General features: G+C 43.1%; 1 protein-coding gene across 2 annotated transcripts in view; it reads left to right on the top strand.

Annotated features, from left to right (window-relative positions):
* CLVS1 (clavesin 1) overlaps positions 1 to 24,756 on the top strand; it is a 152,739-nt gene that overhangs the window by 112,347 nt on the left and 15,636 nt on the right. For both annotated transcript variants that reach the window (XM_013996738.2, XM_001927833.6), the window contains 2 exons: positions 18,235 to 18,345; positions 21,576 to 21,811. In XM_013996738.2, the coding sequence (XP_013852192.1) occupies positions 18,235 to 18,345; positions 21,576 to 21,811 (347 nt within the window). The remainder of the gene's footprint in view (positions 1 to 18,234; positions 18,346 to 21,575; positions 21,812 to 24,756) is intronic.

The following is a 24,756-nucleotide window of genomic DNA, read 5'->3' as shown; positions in this document are numbered from 1 at the left end:
TAACTTATTTTACAATCCATCCGTGAGGTTTAACTTATACTCTGTACTCCACCCCCCACTGTAAAGCACAGAAACAGGCAGAATTTAGGCACCAATCAAAAGGTTGGGAAGAGGCAACAGTTAACCAAGTTTCCCCTCCAAGAAAACAGGAGACTGAAATACTGCTCTGGGCCAAGACCCAAGGCTTTTGGCTTAATTATCCTCACTGGCTCTTGCCTCATGTATATTCTAAGACTTCTTCCCCCAAACCACTTCTCTTTGCATTTCTCTACTCTCCCAGGCTTTGTCACTCCACATTAGGCCCATTTTTTTTTCATATTCTTCACTTTTGCCTTTAACTCCTGAGTGCAGGAGCAAAAAAGTGGCCTCCTGAGGGGTAGCTAGGTGGTCACCAAGTGTGGCTTCATGCCAGGAGCTTGGGCACCCACCCTGGAAGCTCTCAGTTTAGGGCTGCACTGCTCTCAGCCTCCACTCTATTTCACAGTCATAACTATGTGCTGAAATCTCTCTAGTTACGAAGGGTAAGATCTATAACCAAAAAAAAAAAAGGGGATGCCAGGAGATTCTTAATTGTCTTTCAAATGGTGATGGCTAGCTCAGTCTAAGGTGTAGACCTTTAGTCAAAGTCATCAATACAAGCTCCTATTCATTGAGAATGCCTGTGCACCTGTGCACAGGATGGTGGAGGAGCTGCTTGGAAAGCCAGCAGACATGTGGAATTCCAGGGACCTTGGAGGAGTTTCAGAGCCTTCCACAGCTGCCACTGTAAGGTCCATGCTGTTTGCTCTCCAGAAATGAGAAGTATTTCCAACAAGTGGCTACTTATCTTCTTCCTCAAGGCAATAAAGCACACATGTTATAATTAAGATGAGGACAGATTAGCAGCCCCAAGATGGCACATAAGATGATCCACTGATGTATAGGAAGAAACAACTTTACTGATTTAATCCATACATTCAGTTTGTACATAAGTAAACTCTGTCATAAAGTTTGGAGACCCCTGAGCTAGATCCCAACCAGTTCAAAAATAAAGCCTGGCGAACCCCTTGTGCTACTCACCCAAAGGATACACGTGGGGGTGCTTTATTGCCACATGTGGGCTGATGGAGATTCCCAGAGTACAGTTGCACTAGTGCCAAGAGGAACCCTAGCAACCCTGCAGATGTGGAGACCTGCCTTTGGATAACAAGGTTATGGAACTTGTAAGAGAAGAAAATAAGAACTAACAATCTTGTTTTTCATAATTTGGGGGATTAGCAATTATTGTTCCAGAAATGAAACTTGAGATAATACATTTATGTAAAATAGTGACATTTGTCCATTATCATTTTTTTCTTCCAGATTTCAGGACTGGCTTCCTGGAAAGCTATACTTGAGTAAGAAGTTAATAGATAGATAGATAGATGATAGCTAGCTAGCTAGCTAGCTAGATAGATAGACAGACAGACAGATAGATAGATATTCTAATGCATAGAATAAATATTAGAAACAACAGGTGGGAAAAATACTGAATTTTGTATTAGTTCACCCCAAGGTGACCTGTCACTTGTGTTCAAGGTCTTTAGCCCTTCAGTCAAAATGTCTTATCCATCAGTAACATAGAGTTTTACTTTGTCATGTTACACTGCCCCCAAACAAATGTGTTTGTTCTCTGGAAAGGAAACAGTGGCTTGGAGCTGAAATCTCACTATCATCTCAACAAGAAGGTTCAGAATATAGCCTGGCTCTGTTTCTGTCTCCATCACCTGAAGAAAACCCTTGCTTTCCCCCACATTCAATTTCTTCACTCATAGGAATGAAGAATCACTCATCTCAACCTCATAGGGTTGCTTATTTTTGTTTTCTCAGTATGAAATTTTGACTTGATATCTGTTCAGCTACAAAATACTGCATGCTTATTTTATATAGTGAAACAGGTGCTAATGAAACTGTTCAAAGGCAAAGATGATTTCTCCTTTTTCCCCTTCAGGCCAACCCTCCTGATACAGGTAACGCACGCAGCCCAATATCTACACCTCTTCCTTTCTGCTCATACAACATAAATAAAGAGGAATTTTTGCATTAATATTTATTTATAATATACACTTTATTCTGCAACAAGATTTTTCCCCACTCAATATAATGTTGTTTTGAGAAGCAAGCGACATCAGATTCATGAAAGAGCTTGGTAGTCACCACCGGGCTTCCTCTTCAGAACATCCACCAGAGATGAACTGAATGAAGGAAGAGGTGCATTTACTAAACTGACATTAAGTCACTAACTTTGGTGCATAGAATTCAGAATTGTCCCATGTGTCCAGTCTCGAGGAAGAGTCCCTCAGGGGAAGCAGTAGGAGGGCCCATGCCTGGAGAAGAGGAGCCGAAGGGTCACCTGATCCAAGTTTGTCCCCAGAATCAGGAATACTACAGATTGACTGACCAATAAAAGTGGGATAAGAATGTAGGGAGAATTAATGAAGAGATCAATGTGGTTTTTTGGTTTGTTTTTTTTTTTCACTTTTTAAAATTTTATTGAAGTAAAGTTGATTTACAATGTTGTGATAATTTCTGTTGTACAGCAAAGTGATTCAGTTATACATACACACACATCCAATCATTGAAAAGGAACAAGTGAAGATATGAACAAGGCCGCAAACAAGGATCATGCTTTCAGGAGTGTTTTGGTGAAAACAAGGAAGAAAAAAATGAGGGAAAATAGGGAATTTTCTCTAAGAGATCTGAGGAGGCATCTGAATAGCAATGGGGAGAAAAAGAAATTTGCTGACTCGCTGAAGGCTGGTGGCAAGGGACCTGTAATTGTTTCACCAGCCAAGGGAACTCCAAAGCTGAATCAGAAATCAGGCTTTTCTTTTACCTTCTTACATTAATATAGTTTAACATAATTCTTAGGAAAGTCCTCAGGGAATCGTGCCCCTGGAAGCAGCTAATTCGTAGTGCTAGATGCTTTATTTATGCTCTTAATCTTTCTCTGCATCCCCATAGGCTCTGAGGCTTTTCAGGCATAACTTCCTGATTCTAGATGCTTCTGGACTTTGCATGTTGAACTTCACTGCATATCTGCAAACCACCAGTTAAAGATGTAATGTTCAAAGGGCCCAAGACAGACTTCTAGAGTGTCTAGGAATAATTTCCTAACCCCTTGACTCTTGCTGTCTACCTTAGTCACACTAAATAAGCAGGTTAAGGCAGGCTCATTATGGAAAAGGCAACTAACCTATCCATTATTTATGCAAATATGGAAACTTCAAACCTATTATCATTTAATATCTTTCAATAACTTTCCTCCATCTTATACAGTGGAGTTTATATTCAATATAGGAACCCCGGAGTTAGATTGCCTGGATTCAAATTCTGACTCCAAAGCATACTGGTTAGAGGTCATGGGGTATGTTAGTTAAACTCTCTGGGCCTCAATTTTTTCGTGCCTAAAATGGAACTAATAATATTGTCCTTTCCAGGGTTGCTATGAGATTTAATTGATAACCTTACAAAAGCACACGGCAAAAGATCTGGCATGTGATATACACCCAACTTGTTAGCTCTAATGCAGTACTCAGTGTGTGATTCTTTTTACCAGTGTTTTTAAATCCTATAAAAGTAAAGGAAACTTTGTTATCAACAGTATTCCTTAATCTACTCTCACGAGTTAGTTGAAACAATAGGGGGTATTTAAGGGAGAGAAAACTTTATTTTCTCTTCTACAAGTCAAAGGTCAAAGAAGGGAGTAGAGGTCAAAGAAGACAGAGGTCAGCAGATTCGGGATCTATCATTGCCTTTTTTTTTTTTTTTTTTTTTTTTTTGGTCTTTTTTAGGGGCCACACCATATGGAAATTCCCAGGCTAGGGATGAAATCAGAGCTGTAGCTGCCAGCCACAGCCACAGCCACAGCAGTGGTTTAAGGTTGGATTTTTAACCCACTGAGCAAGGCCAGGAATGAAACCTGCATCATCATGGATACTAGTTGGGTTGGTTACCACTGAGCCATGATGGGAACTCCCCAACATTGTCACTGTTGTGGTCTGGGTTCCACCCTGCCCCCGGAACCTCCTCATGCCATGGGGGTGCAACCTAAAATAAAAGCAGGCAGAGGTAGACACTGCCAAAGCCACCCATCGTCAGCCTGCCCTCCCAGCCCCGTCCCAGGTAGGCCATCCTCCGGCTGGGAACACTCCCTGGGAGAGCTGGCAATGGACTTGTGTTCAGTGGTGAGCTTTCTTGGACAGTGAATAGACTGATACCAGCCTCCGGTGTCCACTGACCATCATTAACGGGAAACCAAGGATCAAAGTGCATCAAAGCATTACCAGAATGACAAATGTGCCCTGCATTGTGTATTCCTCCCTCCACAGGCCCCTCCCCACCCAGGAGCCAGCCTCCCACTGGTCCACACTGCCTCCCTTCTCTCCCAGGCTGCAGCATCAGGGCCAGGCCCTCATTTCTTTACAAATGCATGTCATCCTGAAACTCACATGCGGAAGTGTCAACCTGCTGTCACTTCAGCAGAGTTACAAAGCTTTAGTATTTAGTAATACCAAATAGTAAAACATTCTTGAAGTCAAGCCATGTAGAAGTTTACCTAATTCACATTAAACTAATGATGCTAGTTAGCTTACTTGAAACAAATTTATTATGACTTTTTACATCTTTTCTAGGGCAGGACAAGCACAGAAAATATTCTGTAGGGATTTCTCCCTGCAAGGGACACTGCTTCCCTTTCTCACCTAATTATAAATATCTTCCAAAACGCAATCTGTGTGGTGTTATATAATTGTGCTTAAAAACGTTTTTCAATAAAGGGAATGTGTCCTAAATCTGACCAAAGTTATGTCAAAAATAAGTGTGCAATTATAAACCTTTATGGGAAACACTGGCAGCATATCTTACTCTAAGATCTGCAAGATGAGCTTATGTGTGCTATCCACAAAGGAATGTTATAAAGATGCTTAGTGTATTGTAAAGTCTGTTTATTGGCCCCCAAACACATGCACACAAGCAAAATCTCATATTTACTGATATAGTGGGCAACATTTTCTTTGCCTAACTTTTCTCTCTCTCTCTCTCTTTTTTTTTTTTTAAGAATAATTTATCTTATCTAGTTTCCTTGAAAATGCTATTTAGGGAGATTTCCTTTTGCTTGTTTGTTTTTATGGCCATACTGGCAACATATATGGAAGTTCCCAGGCTAGAGATCCAATCGTAGCTGCAGCTGCCGGCTATGCCACAGCCACAGCAACGCTGGATCTGAGCCACATCTACGACCTACACCACAGCTCACAGCAACGCAGGATCCTTGACCTACCAAGCAAGGCCAGGGATTGAGATAAGCGGTCGCTTTCAAACTATACTCCCAATATCCATGAGGATATTAGGCAAAGGGCTCCAGTTTTCTTGATCCTCCCTAAGAAGCTGGTTCCACTCTCCAAATGTCTGGCTGTGCCTGTCCGTAGCAGCAGCAGTGACCTGAGCCTCTGTGGAAGATCTAGTTTTTGATGCCCAGGAACACAGTCTGATGCCTGTGGGCGACTCGAGTTCTCCTTCCAGAAAGAACACTTGCTTATAAAATGGTGTTAAAATCTCAGAAGGACTGAAGGGTTAAACCAGGTTTAGATTAATATCCCAAAACGCATTCTCATGATTTCCCCCCAATTATGACAGCAGTTACAAAAATTAGGCATCAGAGGCTCGCCAAGCCTCTCTTCACCTTTTTTGACAATACTCTTTCTTGCCTTCACAAGGCTGAACTTTCTGTACCTGAGTCTCTTTGCTGTTCACCCTCAGGGAAGGGATTGCTCCATTTGTGGGGAGGGGTGATGTACTTTTATTTCACCCACTATATCCAAAATAGTGTGATTTCAGCATGTGATACCAACTTTAAAATATCAAGGGAGTTTTTTAGATTTTCAGCACAAGTCTTCAAAAGTGGGTGGGTATTTTATTTTTTTTGTCTTTTTTGTCATTTCCTGGGCTGCTCCCATGGCAAAGGAGGTTCCCAGTCTAGGGGTCGAATCAGAGTTCTAGCCACTGGCCTACACCAGAACCACAGCAACGTGGGATTCCAGCTGGGTCTGCAACCTACACCACAGGTCACGGCAATGCCAGATCTTTAACCCACTGAGCTAACCCACCCAGGGATCAAACCCGCAACCTCATGATTCCTAGTCGGATTCATTAACCACTGAGCCACGACAGGAACTCCAAAAGTGGGTGGGTATTTTATACTGATAGCACATCCAGGACGGATAAGACACATTTCAGCTGTTCAGAAACCTTGTTGTTCCAGTGGCACAGATACTGGCCAGTTCAAGGTTATAGAAATTGACTACCCTTCAGTCTGTTGAAGCTTACAGTGGATGCCGGGTGGATGGAGAACTGATGGTAGTTCTAGACCATAAATGTAAGAGCAAAGTCACTATCACTAGGAAAGAACTTCTGCTTCCCTGTTTGTAGAGGCATCAAGATTTGTGGTCAAGGAGTTCCCATTGTGGCTCAGCAGTAACGAACTGGACTAGTATCCATGAGGATTCGGGTTTGGTCCCTGGCCCTGCTCAGTAGGTTAAGGATCCAGCATTGCTGTAAACTGTGGTGTAGGTCACAGACATGCACCTGTGGTGTAGGTCACAGACATGGCTCAGATCTGGCATGGCTGTGGCTGTGGCTGTGGCTGGCAGCTGTAGCTCTAATTCGACCCCTAACCCAGGAACTTCCATATGCCTCGAGTGGGGCCCTAAAAAGCAAATTTAAAAAAAAAAAAAGAAAGAGAGAGAGAGAGAGAGAAAAGAAAGAAAGGAAGGAAGAGAGAGAGAGAGAGAGAGAGAGAGAGATTTGTGGTCCAGATGAACCCAATTCTGCTAGAGCTATGCAACTCTCTCCCCCAGTTCCCATCAGGGAGAGACCCAGAGTCTTGCTGTTGTAGCAGATGGATCCATACAGCCTGGGTTGTAGTGTATTCATGTGGTCTTAGAGAAGTTCAAATTTCAAAACTTTCTAGTGCTCCATGATTCAGCCAGTGACAGGACAGCTCTTAAGGATCCTAAAAAAAATACTGTCTCTCAGATTTCTTTCTTTTTTTTTTTTCTTTTCTTTTTTTTTTTTTTTTTTTTTTTGCCTTTTGCCTTTTGCCTTTTGCCTTTTTGCCTTTTCCAGGGCCACTCCCGAGGCATATGGAGGTTCCCAGGCTAGGGGTCTAACCAGAGCTCTAGCTGCAGCTGCTGGCCTACACCACAGCCATAGCAATGAGGGATCTGAGCCGCATCTGTGACCCACACCACAGCTCACGGCAATGCCGGATCCTTAACCCGCTGAGCAAGGCCAGGGATCAAACCCGCAACCTCATGGTTCCTAGTCAGATTTGTTAACCACTGCGCCATCATGGGAACTCCTACTCAGATTTCTTAATAAACATCTGTTGGCTGAAATACCAAATGGACCAACAGCCCACCTATCAATTCTCTGATACGCAAAATATTTACAGCTCTTGGTTAATGAGCCCCTGCTCATTTGCATGCTGGTCTCCTGTTAAAAGTGCTTTCCTATTTCAACAGGAAAATGTTTTCTCTATTGTAAAGTCATAATTTTCTTTGGATTATAACACAAATCTCCTTACTTTCAAGAATAAAACTAATTTACTGCACTATGTACAATGAGCTGTATTTGCATTCTCGAGTTATAACGTATTTCATCAAGACTGAATCTCAACTACAATTTCTAAAAACAAACAGCTCTATTGAAGTGTAATTCATACACCACAAAATTCACCCCTTTAAAGGGCACAATTCAAGGAGCTCCCTTTGTGGTGCAACAGAAAGGAATCGGCGCTGTTGTTGGGTCAGGGATCCCGCGTTGCTGTGGCTGTGGCATAGGCCGACAACTACAGCTCTCATTCGACCCCTAGCCTGGGAACATATGCCACGGGTGCAGCCCTATAAAAAAACAAAAAACAAAAAACAACAACAAAAAAAAAAGGTTTAATTTTTTTTTATAGATTCAATGCAATATTTATTAAAACTCCAATTCATTTATCACAGAAATGAAACAGACAATCCTCAAATATGTATGGAACCACAAAAGACTTTGAATAGCCAAAACAATCTTGAGAAAGACAAACAAAATAAATAAATAAATAAATAAATAAATAAATAAATAAAATGTTTAAAAAGTGCACAGTTCGGTGAGTTGTATAGTCACAGAGTTTTCCAACCATCACCGCTGTTCAATTTCAGAGCATTTTCATCACCTCATATAGACACCCTGTTCCCATCAGCCCTCACTCCCCGTACCCCTGTCCCAAGCTCCATGTAGCTTCATTTCAGTAGGAAAAATCATCTTAAATGTGGAATTTAGAGTTTTCATGATTAGAATAGACAGTGGTGTGGTGGTTTATACTGACATGCCATTCTCTTATTCATTTGTTCTACAAATATTGATTGAATACTATCTGGGGTATAAAGATGGAAAAGAGTCCACAGTGCAACTCGTTAGATGTACTTCTTTTTGGAGATAAGCTCAGAGTACACAGACTAACTTCTGTGCATGATTGCTGTCAACTTCAACACAACTCCATTTTGTATGAAGTTGGTTTTAAGCTGCTAGAATACCATCATTTGATATCTCTGGCCCTATTGAGCTGTGAATACATTTTTTTAATGAGTTTATCAGACTTGGAACCTGGCTCCAGTCAGAAGCCCATAGGGCATACACATGAAGAGTTTAGGCTCGCTTCCATCTCACACTTTACCTCTATTCTACTCTTTCAATGGAAACCCAACCAGGGTCAGCCCATGGACACTATCCATCATCTCCTATACAGACCTCATCCCTACTCACTCTGCCTCCCACTAGGGGTCCACAGTGACACCTTCACACACTCAAAACTTTTCAAAGGCTCCAAAGGGACATCAGGGCATATTCCGGTTGCCAGACCTGGTGGATCTCATACATGTCTTGCAGTTGAAGCCTTACAGCTGCTGCAGAAGCTTACCAGCAGAAAACTGGGCCCAGAGAGATTAAGTAGCTTGCCCAAAGTCATACATATGTAGCTTCAGAACCAGAGCTCACTGCCCGCCAAGCATCCACGGACCTGCTGCAGCTGATACAGTGTTGAGTTCTCTAAGGAGCCCATAAGGACGTCGCTTTTGGCAATATCCTTAGAGGGACAGAGCAGGTGCAGGGGGAGCTGGCAGCAGTTCTCCTCCACCATCCCTGGCAGCCTTCCTTCTCAGCCTCCAGTTGTTATTCTCTGTCACTGACACTCACCTTCCTCCTCCAGCCCCACCCCCAGCACACAGACATGCACAACCTACACCCATAACACCCATAACACCTCCGGATCTGCTCTCAGGAAATAGTGAGAAAAATAATTGGAGTGTTACCCTGACAGTGGTGCCTGCTTTACCAGGAGATCAGCTTTTTGGCAGAGGGATGGTTCTTTAATGACAGATCTGCTGGCTGAAGGAGTGGGATGTGTGCCCACCCTGAGCTTACCAAAGTCACAAGTCACAGCATGATTGCTTGCTTAGAAGGTCAACTTTGGATTTTTTTTTTTTTGGTAAATTTGAATTCATTTAATCCTAAATTTGGGAGGCATCAATAATAAGCAAGGAAGAGGAAAGCGAAAAGATAGACATATATCAATTACATCCTGGGGTCTGTGGTGAGTGTGTGTGTGTAAGGGGAGGAGAGAAAGAACAAAATAAGAACTTTTATCAGAGTTCCCATCGTGGTGCAGCAGAAACAAATCCAACTAGGAACCATGAGATTGCAGGTTCAATCCCTGGCCTCGCTCAGTGGATGAAGGATCCGGCGTTGCCATGAGCTGTGGTGTAGGTTGCAAACGCGGCTTGGATCCCGTGTTGCTGTGGCTGCGGTGTAGGCCAGCAGCTGTAGCTCTGGTTAGACCCCTAGCCTGGGAACCTCCATATGCCGCCAGTGCGGCCCTAAATGGCAAAAAAAAAAAAAACAACTTTTATCCTGAGTTAACATTCAATTACAGAACTATAGCTAATGGCCAAAATGTTAACATAAAATTAAGTTGGAAAAGAGGGCAATGTTATAACATCCTGCATAAGATCCCTGGAGTCTTTTCCCTCAGGTAGTGAATTCTCATTTCTGAAGGAAGAACTCCGCAGAGGGCGTGAAGCTAGGAGAGCAAATCTGAATTGTGCTGATATGAAAAGACACATTCTTAAGAAACAAATTCATGGACATGGAGAACAGACTTGTGGGGGAGGGAGTGGGATAGACAGGGATTTTGGGGTTAGTAGATGTAAACTCTTGCATTTGGAGTGGATAAGCAATGAGATCCTGCTGCATAGCACTAGGAATTATATCTAGCCACTTGTGAAAGAATGTGATGGAGGATAATGTGAAAAAAAGAATGTGTATAAGTATATAACGGGGTCACTTTGCTGTACAGCAGAAATTGACAGAACATTGTAAATCAACTATAATAAAAATTTTTTAAAAAATTAAAAAAACACCTTCTTCCCTTTGGGGCTGATTAAGATACTCTCTGATCATCCGGTGAGCCATTATCCTGTAGATATATATGCTATGATTTATGTGTGATATCATTATATTTAAAAGAATTTTCTTGAAAATAACAGGTAATTCTGGAAGCCTCTAATCTGAAATAGAATGCCTCAATAGTGTAATTTTCAATAAATATAGTGGGGTTTTTTTGCTGGTATAAAATATAAAATACTCATAAGAATTTGTATTACTAATTAAAAAACAGGAAAGCCATTTTCCCCTAGGAATTTTTAATGGTGGAGGTAAATTTTCTCTAATAGAAAACATCTAATTTTATTAGTAATAATCTTCTCTCATTTGGCCCTTAAATTCCCAAAGATTCTCATAGCTTTTTTATATAAGACTTTTTATATCTGGCCTCTGCCTGACATTCAGCCTCCCCCGATCCTTGCCTCTGGTCATCTGAGCTGTTTATTAGCTCCATTTGAAGGAATGGCCATAAACCATAGACGCTACATTCTGAGTTCTGGGTCTTTCCCTCCTTTGAAGCAGCACCGTTTCTCTGTCTCTCTCACTAGATGAACGGATTGGAGGCAGAAGTGCATCTCCAGTGTCCACGCACCCCTGCATTTTCCTCATACAAGGAGCTCAATAACTGCTTGTTGAACTGTTGACCAGAACTGAATATGAGAAAGAGCATCAAGGAACATGAGGTTGTAGCCAGGGCTGGTTCTGAGCTTGATCTGGTGGTCTGGGCCTTTTTGACAGATGACCAGTTTAGTTTATTCTCTTTAGGACAATTGCCAAAGGCTTATAACAGTTCTAGGATCTGCAGATAAAAAGCTTTATTTTCCAGCATGCCCTGGTCTGAACCTGCATAAAGAGCCCTGGCCCCTCCTATCAAGAGGACACTGCTTAGGTACAGCTTCTCAGATATCAGCGAGCCAGGAGCATATATCCAGAGAAAATCCATCGCCTGTAGTCAGCTGGAGACATTGCCCAGTGGCCACCCTAATAAGTACCCTCTTTCCTCCCTCATGCTTGCTGCTGATGTATGTAAAGCATTTGGTGTGTAACTGCTATCACGTGAGCTCTCCATTTCCTTGCAAATAGGTGGATATGTGACTTCCAGGCTAATGAGTACCACGTGGTGTCATAGAAACCCATCACCATGAAATATAGCATGTTTAGAAGGCTCTCCTGCATCAGCGAAGCCCATTTATGCTGCTGAAAATGTTTTTCTCTGCTTTGATGTGGGAAATGGGTATCATTAGTAGGACTGGCACGAACTGAATACATAAATCCTGACTTCACGCTTGTGTCTTCGTGCTGCCTGCAGACCTACATACGTGCAGTTTTATGAATGAATGGGCGTTTTCTGCCAAGGTCTCAAAAGACACTCAGAGCTACCAAAGGGAAGGAGCCACGCGGACTGAAAGAGAGCTTACATGCCCATACTCTCTCCTTTCTTCTTTGCATTTGGTTTTCAGCAGCATCTTGGTAGATGGGGGGAGGAGCGTAATTTTTGGTGAATTTGATCCTGTTCTGGTTCCACAAAAAAGCGACGAGAGGTGAGGAAAGAAGGGAGTTAGAGAGGGCAGCCAGAATGAGCAGAGCTCCCCCAGCTTTGCAGGGCAACAGGATTTTGAGGTCAGGTGTGTTTTGAACCCTCTTGGAAGTATTAGCCTGCAGGCATTACAAATCTTAGAGAATAGCGCTAGTAAGTGCTTCATTATCCAGGAGGAAACTCGGCCAAATGCCACCAGCAACATCTGTATCTGATTGTCAAGGAGGGAGAGGGGAAATGGTTTTGCCTCTGCCATGTTGCTCCTAAATCTCCATCAAACAGATGAAAAGTCAGCTGAGCGGTGCTTGTAGAGTGCCTGTGTGAAAATGAAGTGCACACGAAGTGCCCATTTACAAATAAAGGGTATTTCTAATGGATTGCAAGAATCTAATGCTGCCCAAGTGCCCCCCAGAATAAAGAAGAGCCCCTTCAAATGTTCCACTGTGTATCTTGGGCCTTATAGATTACCTTGGCATTTTTTGTCTAACATTTCATCAAAAGCAGAAAAGGTCATCCTTAGAAATGCTTTTACTATGCTTAAGAAAATGGCTACTCCTATTTTGGGGAGTTTTGAAATACAAAAATGAGACTTCTTTCATTTTTATTTTGAGATGATAGCAGATTCACATACCGTTTTAAGAGATAATACAGAGAGATCCCATACAGCCTTAATGTGGTTTCCCCTGCCAGTAACCTCTTGTCCATGATGCTGTGTCTCTGGTTCACTTTCTTATTTTTCACAGTAAAGATCAATCTCCAGTATTTATTTGACTCTTAGATTTATGAACAATAGAATATACACTAGAAACTCCTCTATCTCCTTCCTTTCCTAGCTGAGTTTATTCCACTCAACTGACATTCTCAATTTCTTAAAAAAAATTTTTTTTCCCCAGCATGTTCAGACCTGTTTTTATTCACCATCACTCTCTTGGTCACTGGCTCATCCTCTATTCCCCTTAAGTCAGTGTTATCCTACTTCCTACTTTCTCTGATATCAGATTCTTTTCTTAATAACACTCAAATGCTGTGATATTTATCGGCTATAGGAAAATAAGGCAGGTAGATGAGAACAGCCTTCTCTGAGTATTCAGAAAGCAAAGAGGGAATCCTGGTTGCAGATTTTCTAGTCAATCATTGAGCCAGTTTTCCATTTAGGAGGAATTTACAGGTAGCATTCTTCGAATGTGGAGTTAGAATGCCTTGGGGACTAGTTTGGAAAAATATCCTTGCTAGTTTATCTAGTGTGAACATGTATTCATGTGACTTAGGAGTTAGAGGAAGGATTGATCACAGCAATGTTAGTGCTCCAAGCTACCTCTTAGTGTCACCACTGTTCCAGAGGAAAATATTAGAAAGGCAAGATTGCAATTTTTTTTTTTTTTAAGAACACCAAGGGACATAAACCTGACCTCAGCAGCTTTGGGTGTGGTTAGAGCTCAGATAGAGAAGGGGCAAAAAGGAGTCAAAATCCTTGAAGGTCCTGGCAGTGGCTGTTCCTGTCAAGTATACTTGACACTTTAAAGAGCTTAAACCTGGAGTTCCTGTCGTGGCGCAGTGGTTAACAAATCCAACTAGGAACCTTGAGGTTGCAGGATCGATCCCTGGCCTCACTCAGTGGGTTAAGGATCCGGCGTTGCCGTGAGCTGTGGTGTAGGTCACAGATGTGGCTCAGATCCCAAGTTGCTGTGGCCATGGTTCCGATTAGACCCCTAGCCTGGGAACCTCCATATGCCATGGGTGCGGAGAGTGAGGACCTAAAAAGACAAAAAGACAATAAATAAATAAATAAATAAATAAATAAATAAAGAGCTTAAACCAGTGTTTGTCGTGTAGTCAACACTCATGTGTGTGCTGAATCAAAATGGTACAAGGCATGAAATGACTGTTTAGCAAAGAATTATAGACACTAAACTAATTACTACGTGGAAGCAATTTTCTGTTTTCCCTTCTACTCTGTAAACACCAATTTGGGTATTAATTATTTGATGTTATTTCACTAGCATCAAACAGGCCATCCATGAAGTCCAGTGTAGGAGTTTCCTGGTGGCTCAGTGGGCTAAGGATCTGGCATTGCCACTGGTGGGGCAAGAGTTCCATCCCTGGCCCAGGAACTTCTGCAGGTGCAGCAAAAAAAAAAAAAAAAATCCAATGTAAAAACAGTAAGTCCAATGTAAAAAAACATGATCTCATTTAGAAAGGAAGAAGGAAAAAAAGAAGGGAATGAAGAAGGAGAGGAGAGGTCTGGTAATCAGTAGTGTGGTTCGCCAACATTTTCGGTCTTTCCCTGCTGGCCACAGAGTAGGATTCTATTTCCTGACCCATTAAATTCAGGCAGGTGTTTGACCTGTGAAATGTGACAGATGAAATGTGTCACTTCTGGTGGCCACGCTTAAGAGCTAAGTTGTGAGTCCCTTCCCAGGTGGGTTCCCTCAGCTATGGGAGCAGCCCCCCTCTAGACGGGGGAGGTAGCGTCCCTGTCAAGCCCAGCTCCTGCTCACCCAGCGAGGAGGACACTTGGTGTGAACGAGAAATAAATCTTCACAGTTTTAAATGACTGAAGCAGGGGTTGGAGTTCCTGCTGTGGCTCAAAGGGATTGGTAGCATCTTGGGAGCACTGGGACAGGATACAGGTTCAATCCCCAGTCCAGCACAGGGGGTTAAGGATCTGGCATTGACACAGGTGGCCGCAACTTAGGTCAAAACTGTGGCTCGGATCTAATCCCTAGCCTGGGAACATCCTGGCCTGGGGAGGCAGAAAGAAAGGAAGGAAGGAAGGAAGGATTGAAAGAAGGAAAGAAGGAAGGAAGGAAAGGAAGGAAGGAAGGAAACGAGGGAGGGAGGAAGGAAGGAAGGAAGGAAAGAGAAAGCAAGCAAGCAAACCAGCAGGGCTTTTTTGTTACTGTGGCATAATATCACCTGCCCTGAATGATAGAAAATAGAGTATGTCTTTAGCAACTGGATGATTGGTGGGTTTTTTCTTTTCTTCTTTCTTGTCTTTCTGTATTTTCTAATTTTTCAAATGTTTTCTAAAATCTATTTTGTACTTTTTAAAATGGGTAAAATTTTTGTAATAAGGAAATAAATAAAATTAAGATAAACTGGAGAAAAGATCAATTTTATGATTTGAGTATGTTTATAATTTGAAATTATCTTGGATTTTTATTGATACCTGCATGAAATGCATAAAAATTAATGCCATTTTCTTGAACCTGGGGTATGTTTTTTGGGAACATACCTTTTAGGGGCCAAGAACTCTGAAAAACAAAGTGTTATACTGTCAATGAATCAAGGTTTACCATCTTGAGAAAGGTCCCTAAGAAATGCACCTGCCTGAGCTTGGATGACTCCCTGCAGTCCTGGGAGACGTTTATGTGACAATACCTTTATCTGTGGTTTGCTAATGAGATCAGGCAAAATGACTGGCAATAATGGGCCTTGCTTAAAAGAAGGTTGTATCTGCTAATTTTCCCTCCCCTTGCCCTTCCCTTTGCACCACACACACACACACACACACACACACACACACACACACAATTATTAATAATGTAGTCAGGCTCATTTGAGGATAACAAGAACATTGGCCCATTGCCCTTATTACAAAGGAAGTCCTTTCATTTGAATTTTATAGGAGGGACCTAAGAGAAGTGACCCTGTTTCCAAACCTAAAATTGAGGCAAGGATTTCAAATGCATTAATCTGCACATGTTTGCTTGCTGGCCTGCATGAGATCAATAAAATCCCACACCTTCAAGACAGCAGGCTCGAAGCCAGGGCCAACTAGAGCCAGCTGGGGGGGTTTTAGCCCCGTATTTTTTCTGTCAACCTCTTCTGACACAAATAGATATCTCTGAGGATTGAGATCCCACAGAATAAAATTAGGAGCCTCTAGATATTTTTTTAAAGGTTAATATTTCTTTGAGATTTTGCCTAGTGCCTCTAGGGTATTATTTACAGAGGGTTTTTGTGTTGTTGTTTTTTTCTACTTTATCAACCTAGAAATGTATAACATATAGACTCTCAATAGACATAAAACCCTTCTTATTGGTCCTGTTGAAAAAGACAGGAAAACCCTAGTTTATAGACAAACCCTTTGCTCTTGCTTTCCTTCTGCAGCCCTTGGACCCATATTTCGCGTGTAAGATGATGAATTATATTTCCGTATAACAAGTTCAAAAGGTCCCCAAAGACTGGAGGTTAGAGCACTTATTGCAAAGGATAAACTTCAGGGAAAGGTAGTTCTTTTTAAGAAACCAAAGAATGTTTAGATCCCAAACTGTACCAAAAAGAGAAGAGAAAACCTTATGAAGAACTTCTGATTTGCCACATTCTCCTCTGGAATCGTGAGAGATGATGACAAGTGTGCAAACCGATGTACACAGTCCTTCCATTCTTACTTGGCAGCTTCATTAAGATTTTCAAAAATAAGATAAACAATACAGAAAGTACCTGCCCTGCCAAACAAAGACCTTTCACTCAAATGGTCTAGTTTGACCTTCAAAATATTTAATTTCTTTGTACTCTGTAAAATGTCTAGATAGAGGCAAATTTATTAAGTTTTTTAAAGGTCAACCTTTAAGCACAGTTCCATGTACTTCCTTGGAAACTAGGTCTCAGTGTAGAAGATGCTCAGGGAGCCTGTAGACTCAAAGCATTCTGAAAAAAGTGAATAGCCCTCTTTCCTCGTTACTAAAAAAGATCCAGACTGCGCATTTCATACACCTGCAAGGAGAGGTTAGCTGCCTGAACTGTTAGCTCAGATAACCAGGCTCCTTCTGCTTCCATCCCATCTTTGTTGACATGCTGCAAAGATGTTTGTTGCCATGAAGCTGATTGTCAGCATGCTTGGCAATGCAAATTGCATGGGATGTCCTTTCTTTTTAAATTCCATGAACCGCAATGAATGCAATTTTCAGAAGCCCTGCATCAAAAACTCAGGACCTGGTGCTGTGGAACTAGTTCAAGCTTTCTGATCAAGGTCCCGTGTTCTGTGGATCTAATTAGCACCCAGAGTAGCTCCTCAGCTTCCAACATCTAATCTTATATCCTGATCTGGATTCTAAAATTGGAAGCATTTTTAATTTTTTTATAGAATAGAGTTAATTTACAATGTTGTGCCAATTTCTGCTGTACAGCAAAGCGATCCAGTAATACATATATATATGTACATACATTCCCTTTCTTATATTATCTTCCATCATTGTCTATCCCAAGAGGCTGGTTATAGTTCTCTGTGCTGTATAGCAGGACCTCATTGCTTATCCACTCTAAATGTGATAGTTTGCATCTTCTAACCCCAACCTCCCAGTCCATCCCACTGGAAGCATTTTAAAAAATGCTCTTATTTCCCAATATTTACAAAATGTGTTGATCTGCAGAAAAGTAGGACCTCAATTAGAGAAATCAACTAACCAATTAGTCAGCAAGCATCTTCCTACTGTGTGGGTCTGGGTCCCAGGATGAAGTAAGGAGCAATTGCTGAAATCTGTGAAAAAGGAACTCCCACTGTGGCTCAGCGGTAATGAACTTGACTAGTGTCCATGAGGACGCAGGCTCAATCCCTGGCCTCACTCAGTGCGTTAAGGATCCGGCATTGCTGTGGCTGTGGTGTAGGCCGGTAGCTGATTCGACCCCTGGCCTGGGAACTTCCATATGCTGCGGGCGCAGCCCTACAAAGCAAAAATAAATAAAATGGTGAAATCTGTCAAAAAGAACCCACGGTGTTGTCAGACCTGGGGGCTTTCAGAGCCCCATCTCTGAAGACCCTTGAAAATCCTTTCCCAACTCCTTCCGATGCACAGCTTGCTCACTCAGCTATTGTCATGATCACCGTGCAGAGAGGGCTGGAGTGGAGGGCAAAACTCAGAGTAAAGAGCCATCTCATAGGGCTGGGCCGGGCGGGGACTGGAGCCTTGGTCCCCTGACATCACAAAGAATCCCAACTTCTTCGCCGTCCAGTCTGCAATTGCTCTGGTGCCAGGTCCTAGAGTTGTGACTTGGAAAGACAGGCCTGGCCCCTGTACCTGACTTTGCACCTGTGGGGTCACAGGGGAGGAGGGAGGCCCAGGAACTGAGAAAACCTTAACCGCTGGGAAGGGTTTCCCGTCTCTGCCGCCGAGAGCAGCTGCTTCAGTCCTGCTGGTCCCATCTAACCTGTGATGCGTGCTGACTGGTGTGCGCTTCGTTTCTCTCTTTCCACCCAGGACAGCTTTCCTGCCCGCTTCGGAGGCGTCCATTTTGTCAACCAGCCCTGGTACATTCACGCCCTGTACACGCTCATCAAGCCATTCCTCAAGGACAAGACCAGGAAACGGGTAATGAAAACAAATACCCAAAGGGGGACATTCGGGGGAAAATTAACAAGCCCCTCCTCCTAATCACTCCTTCTCTCCTTAATTGTCATGGTGGGTTTTTGTTTTTGTTTTGTTTTTGCTTTTCTGCAGTCCCTGAGCATTTGAGCCTCAGCTGGAGTTTGCAAATGGCCTGGATTGAATCAATAATTCAGTAGAACTGGGTTATTTTAGAGTCCCTGTGACAAACCAAAGGAAGCACTGAAGGCATATGCAAATATCAGATGCCCCTTTTACTGTAAATGCTTGCAGGTGATGTGGGGTCAAGCAGCTTCCTGCTCATGGAATAATTTAAGAGCTAGTGTTTTGTCCTATGAATATATTATCACTATGAAGAACGTTGATAATTTGTATTTTTTCCCCGTGGCTCTTGGGTCATAGCTGCCAGCTCCATCCCACTTGAGACCGGGGAAGCATTTTTCATTGGAAATAATAATGCTTGTAGAAAGAAAGCTTTTTAAAATCTTTTTTTTTTTTTTTTTTTTTTTTTGGTCTTTTGTCTTTTTAGGGCCAGACAGCAGCATATGGAGGTTCCCAGGCTAGGGGTTGATCGGAGCTGTAGCTACTGGCCTACACTGCAGCCACAGCAACACCAGATCCAAGCTGCATCTGCGACCTACACCACACCTCACGGCAACGCCAGATCTTTAACCCACTGAGCGAGGCCGGGGATCGAACCTGTGTCCTCATGGATACTAGTCGGGTTCCTTAACCACTGAGCCACAGCAGGAACTCCTTTTAAAATCCTGATGGCATCAGCTGATGGCATTTCCCAAGCCAACATCTTCCATCAGAGCCAGGTTTTCTGTTTGTTTGTTTGTTTTCACAGCATTCTGATTCGCCGAGGAACCGAACATTCTTTAACTACCCCGAAACTCAGTCCCTTATTTATGAAATGGAAACGCTAACACCCACGACCCGGAGTCGTTGGGGTAATTTAAAGAGACAGAAAAAGCAGAAGGCCATTCGTGCAGCAGAAGCTCCGTTACTCTTACTTCTCTCTCCCATTTGGCTCTTTTCTTGCACATGCTCTGCTCTCAGCTCTGGTCTAGCTCAGGGGCACCACCTCGTAAGGGAACCAGGGTCAGTCCCACAGTACCTCCCATTGGCCTCTATACCCCAGGGACCCCATGCTGGGGAAGAGCTCTGAGAATTCAGGGGGACATGTTGATGTGAGGGACCCCCTCCCCCCCGCCCATACGCACCCTGCAGGATTCCTCACTCCTAGACCTCAGATGCTTCCAGATCTTTAAGAAACACTGCACTAGGCTATGGGAGCCGGAATTCCTCTGTCCCCACATGAATGTGGAGCCGGAAACTAGGATTCACCTGCCTCAGGAGGCAGAAACATTCTAGGACACCCTGCAATCTGTTTGGGGCTCAGGATGTGATAAGGACAGAGAAGTGCCCTAGACTGTCCCCTATATGGCTTCAGGCTTCCCACAGGCTCCATCTACTCAGGAGAATCTCTGGGTGCAGCACAGAATCCAGAAGCTGGGGATTCCATCTCCCACCTGCTGACTTCCTCCATCCCACAGGACCCCTGGAGAGAGGGCTGGTTTCCCCATCGATCCTTTTCCTTTAAGAATTGGAGGGGTTGGGTGGGTGGGTACGAATGTTTGCTCTGAACCCCAGGGCCAGCATTTCACTCCAGCTTTTCCATGCTTTCGATACTACATTTCCTCACATGACATATTTTGCAAAAGCCAGAATACATGAATTTCTTCCCCCTCTCAAAAAAATTCTTGCTAAAATTCAGTCACGTCCACCAATCCGATGTCAGAAAAATGTATTGTCCCCTTCCTCTTTAAATGATGCTGTTATGGAGTTCCCATTATGGCACAGCATATGGAAGTTCCCAGGCTAGGGGTTGAATCTGAGCTACCACTGTTGGCCTGCACCACAGCCACAGCAAGACAGGATCCGAGCTGTGTCTGCGACCTACACCACAGCTCATGGCAACACAGGATCCTTAACCCACTGAGTGAGGCCAGGGATTGAACCTGCATCCTCGTGGATCCTACTCGGGTTTGTTAACCGCTGAGCCATGAAGGGAACTCCATACACAGATTCACTTTAAATAAACTTTCAGAAAAATAAATAAATAAATAAATAAATAAACTTTTAGAAGTCAATTCCTAAATCATAGGCAATGGTAATTATCATCTTGTAGCTTATCCACTCTATAGATTTGTTTGAAAATGTTGTTATTTGGGGGTGATTTCTCCCCTGCTTGACTAATTTCCATCACCATACTTGATATGCTTAGAAGATGGAAACTTGTTTGTTGAGAGGATTGGCCCTCAATCCGGACAAAAATAGAAAATTGTTGCAAAAATATTTCATAAGAAATTTTCAAGTCCCAGCTTTCAGTTCCATTGAAAGAATTCATTGAGATTTTGCCTTGGGTCCACCCCACCCTGGGAGCTAGGAGACTAATAAAAGACTAAGAAAACAGGAGTTCCCCAGTGGCACAGCAGGTTAAGGGTCCAGCCTTGTCACTGCTGTGGCTCAGGTCGCTGCTGTGGTGCAGGTTCTACCCCTGGCCCAGGAACTTCCACATGCCATGGGTGTGGCCTAAAAAAAGGAGCAAGAAAATACTGTCCCTTTTCCTGAGCATTCTGCTCTTCCTATGGGGAAGCAAGACATAAATGAACAAATCAGAAACAAATAGAAGTCATCGCATAAGATGAGTTAACTAGGGGGAGGGAGGGAGAACCAGAGTGAGCAGGTGTCACCGGGACAGATGGAAGAAGAAGTTACCACTCGGTGTAGGCCTGGGAAGGATGGGGAGGACCGAGGTGGGTCCAAAGGATGCTCTGGGGGAGAGGAGAGCAATGTGGGGATGCCGCTGCAGGGCGATTAGGGGTTTCAGTGGTCTGCATCAGTGATCATTACTCTGTTCATCATCAGAGATAATTAAGAGATGACTGTATGTGCACATCTGGGCCATGGCCAAATAATACCCAATTTGTTCATGAACTTCATTTTTAAGGACAATTAATTCAGCCCCTTTTCTGAGCAATAAATTAACATTTTATGAAGACTAAGCCACAGGTACAAAATTGAATGCCTCTTTAAACACCATGATTACCAGTAGTGTATCCACTTTGTCATTGCTAAACTGTGTCTGAGATGAAACACTTAGTCATATGGTTTGAATTTTTTTATTGCTAATTAATTTTTCTTTCCAGATTTTCCTGCATGGAAACAACTTAAACAGCCTCCACCAGCTAATACACCCTGAATTTTTGCCGTCTGAATTTGGAGGAACCCTTCCTCCTTATGACATGGGAACTTGGGCCCGGACACTGCTTGGACCTGACTACAGTGATGAAAATGATTATACGCATACTTCCTATAACGCAATGCATGTGAAACACACATCGTCCAATCTGGAGAGAGAATGCTCACCCAAGCCGATGAAGAGGTAAGGCCTGGGTTATAGACCCTCCCAAGTAGAGGTCAGTAGGAGTTTTTGATGCCGGCCTATAGTGAATTAAGCAATTGAAGACATTTATGGGCACAGAACTTGAATAAAATAAATTGCAATCCGTTCTCAGCCGATTCCACCAGAATTGAAAGTAAATGGGGCTTGGCTGGTCCAGAAATTGGTTGTCCCCCTTGTACGAAGAAAACAGTAAAAGGCTAGGACCTCACTCATGTCCTGATTGAAGTCCTCGTCTCTAGGGAGGCTGTGAATTCACACAGGATGCAATGTGGGACCTTTGAGATCTACTGGAAGAAAAAGCAAACTGCCATAAAACGTCCCGATCATCAATGCATTCGGACCCATTTTCTGAGCCTTTATTTGGCCTCAGGCACTGATTAGGCACTGGGAAAATAAATATGAATAAAGACATCAAAAGAGAGAGAGAGAGAGAGAAGTAGGCCTTGGGAAAATCTGCCAAGTAAGACTTTTAGCAACCTCTTCCTAAAGCGGATGGCATTTGAGTTGGGCTCTCAAGGATGAAAATCAGCGGCCCAGGCTTAAAAAAGGGGGAAAGACAAGACAGAGGGAAAGAAGCAGAGGAGGGGTGGATGTTCTAGTGTGGCAAATATGTGTGTGAGGGTCAGGGATGAGAGTGGGAATCACATTCCAAAGATTGTGGGTCCAGGTGGGGGAGTGCATTGTGTAGGGTATTCAGTAGCGGGCCATGGGGGAGGGGTTTCTAAAGTAATGTGCAAATAATTATAAAAAGTAAATCCCTATTTTACCCCTTCCACTGCTGTCCCCTAATCCCAGTCCCTCACCAAAGGTGTCCACTGTCCTCATACTGGGGTGGGCCTTCCATACATGACACACATCTATACACACCTATAGGAATCATCTAATGCTGTGTATTGTGTAGACTAGTTCAATAGGGCTGATGTAACAAAGCACATAGACTAAGACAGACGAGGTGCCTAAAACAATAGAAATTTATTTCCTCACATTTTGGAAGCCAGAAGTCTAAGACCAAGGTGTCAGCAGGGTTGGCACCTTCTGAGGCCTCTCTTCTTGGCTGGTAGATGGCATCTTCTCTCTGCGCCTTCACATGGTTTTCCACTTGTGCATGTCTCTTTGTAGCTTAATCCCCTCTTCTTATAAGGACACAAGTCATATCACCCAATTTTTATCCCTTCTTTAAAGACTCCATCTCCAAATACAGTCATAGTCTGTGGTAGTGGGGGTAGGACTTCAACATGTGAATCCGAGGTGGGGACAACACAATGAAACCCATAACGTGCCATTAAGTAACATCTTTTCATGTCAGTAAATCTGGGCATACCTCACATTTTCGGTGCCACAGAATATTCCAGAACATGGATATATCCCTGTTGACAGGCAGTTAGGATTTTTTTTTCTCTATTCCAAACAGGGTTCAATGAATATACTTCTTCTTTTTTTTTTTTTAGGGCCACACCCTTGGCATATGGAGGTTCCCAGGCTAGAGGTCAAATCTGAGCTGTAGCCGCTGGCCTACACCACAGCCACAGCAATGCCAGATCCAACATCTTTGACTTACACCACAGCTCACAGCAATGCCAAATCCTTAACCCAGTGATGGAGGCCAGGGATCGAACCTGAGTTGTCATGGATGCTAGTCAGATTCATTTCCACTGAGCCACGACGGGGACTCAATGAATGTTCTTGATGTGCCTCCTTCACTGTCATGGGAAAGCTCCCTGGGTGGACGTGGAGCCCTGCAGATGCTGGGGTGGAGGACTGTGCATCTTACATATCTCCACGTGGCCTAAACGCCCTCCAAAGTGACCCTACTTGTCACATGTCATACTCCCACCAAGGGTGTGTGAGACTCTCCCTCCCAGACGCATGAAAAATGCTTGACGTTATCAGACCTCGATTTTTTTTCTCTGGAGATATAATTGACAGACAACACTATAGAAATTGAAGGTGTACAAAATAATGATTTGACTCACAAACATGATGAAATGACTATTACCCTAAATTTAGTGGACATCCAGCATTCCATATAGATACAAAATTAAAGAAACAGAAAAAAATGTTTCCCTGTAATGGAAACTCTTGAGATTTACTCTCTTAACAACGTTCGTGTGTAACACAACAGCAGTTCTAATGATATTTATCAGGTTGTCATTATATCCCTAGTACTTATTGATCTTATCACTGGAACTTTCTTTTACTGCCTTCATCCAATTTTTCCTCCCCGCCCCCCTCCTGGCTCCTTGCCTCTGGTAACCACTGATCTGATCTCTCTTTTTCTATGAGTTTGTTTTTCACTTCAGTATTAATCATCATTCTGTTGGTGGGACATCTGTATCGTATTTTTGTTTTCATTTGTATTTTCCCACCAGATGTCGTTAAGCACAGCTAAGTCTGGATTTTGTAAGAATCATGGAATTAGAGGAGAAGGGGAGACTAACAGCCACCAGAAGGATGATGTAGGAATTCAGGTGGGAATTCGGGGTCCAGAACTAAGGCAGAAGCAGTGGAAGGCCCCCTGAATTCTGGAGATCTAGGGAAGGAGAAGTATCACTGTCGGAGTCTCCTCTGAGGGACTGGGCTACATGAGAAAGGTATTGTCATTATTATCATCTTACAAATGAGGCATCAGAGACAGAGAGGTTAAGCAACTGTTCAAGATCACACGGCTAGTAAATGGCCAAGATGGGTTTCAGACCTGGGCAGGCGGGCTCCATGCTCCTGGTTCATGTCCTCTATGAGATATGGCACACTGCCTGCTTTTCCTTATACTTTCTATCCCCAATTTTCCTGCCAGCCTTCTCTCCCCAGGCCCTCCATGGATGGGGATAGTGACATCTCAGGATAGGTCTGTCCCTACTCTATCTTGTTTGGATAAGGCTGTTGTACTCTCATTAAGTACCTGAACCTCCGAAGTCAAGTGGTAT

The sequence above is a fragment of the Sus scrofa genome, chromosome 4 (assembly GCF_000003025.6).
Source record: "Sus scrofa isolate TJ Tabasco breed Duroc chromosome 4, Sscrofa11.1, whole genome shotgun sequence".
NCBI classification, from domain to species: domain Eukaryota; kingdom Metazoa; phylum Chordata; class Mammalia; order Artiodactyla; family Suidae; genus Sus; species Sus scrofa.
The sequence above is the reverse complement of the archived record's forward strand: the minus strand, read 5'-3'. Positions and strand labels throughout refer to the sequence as shown.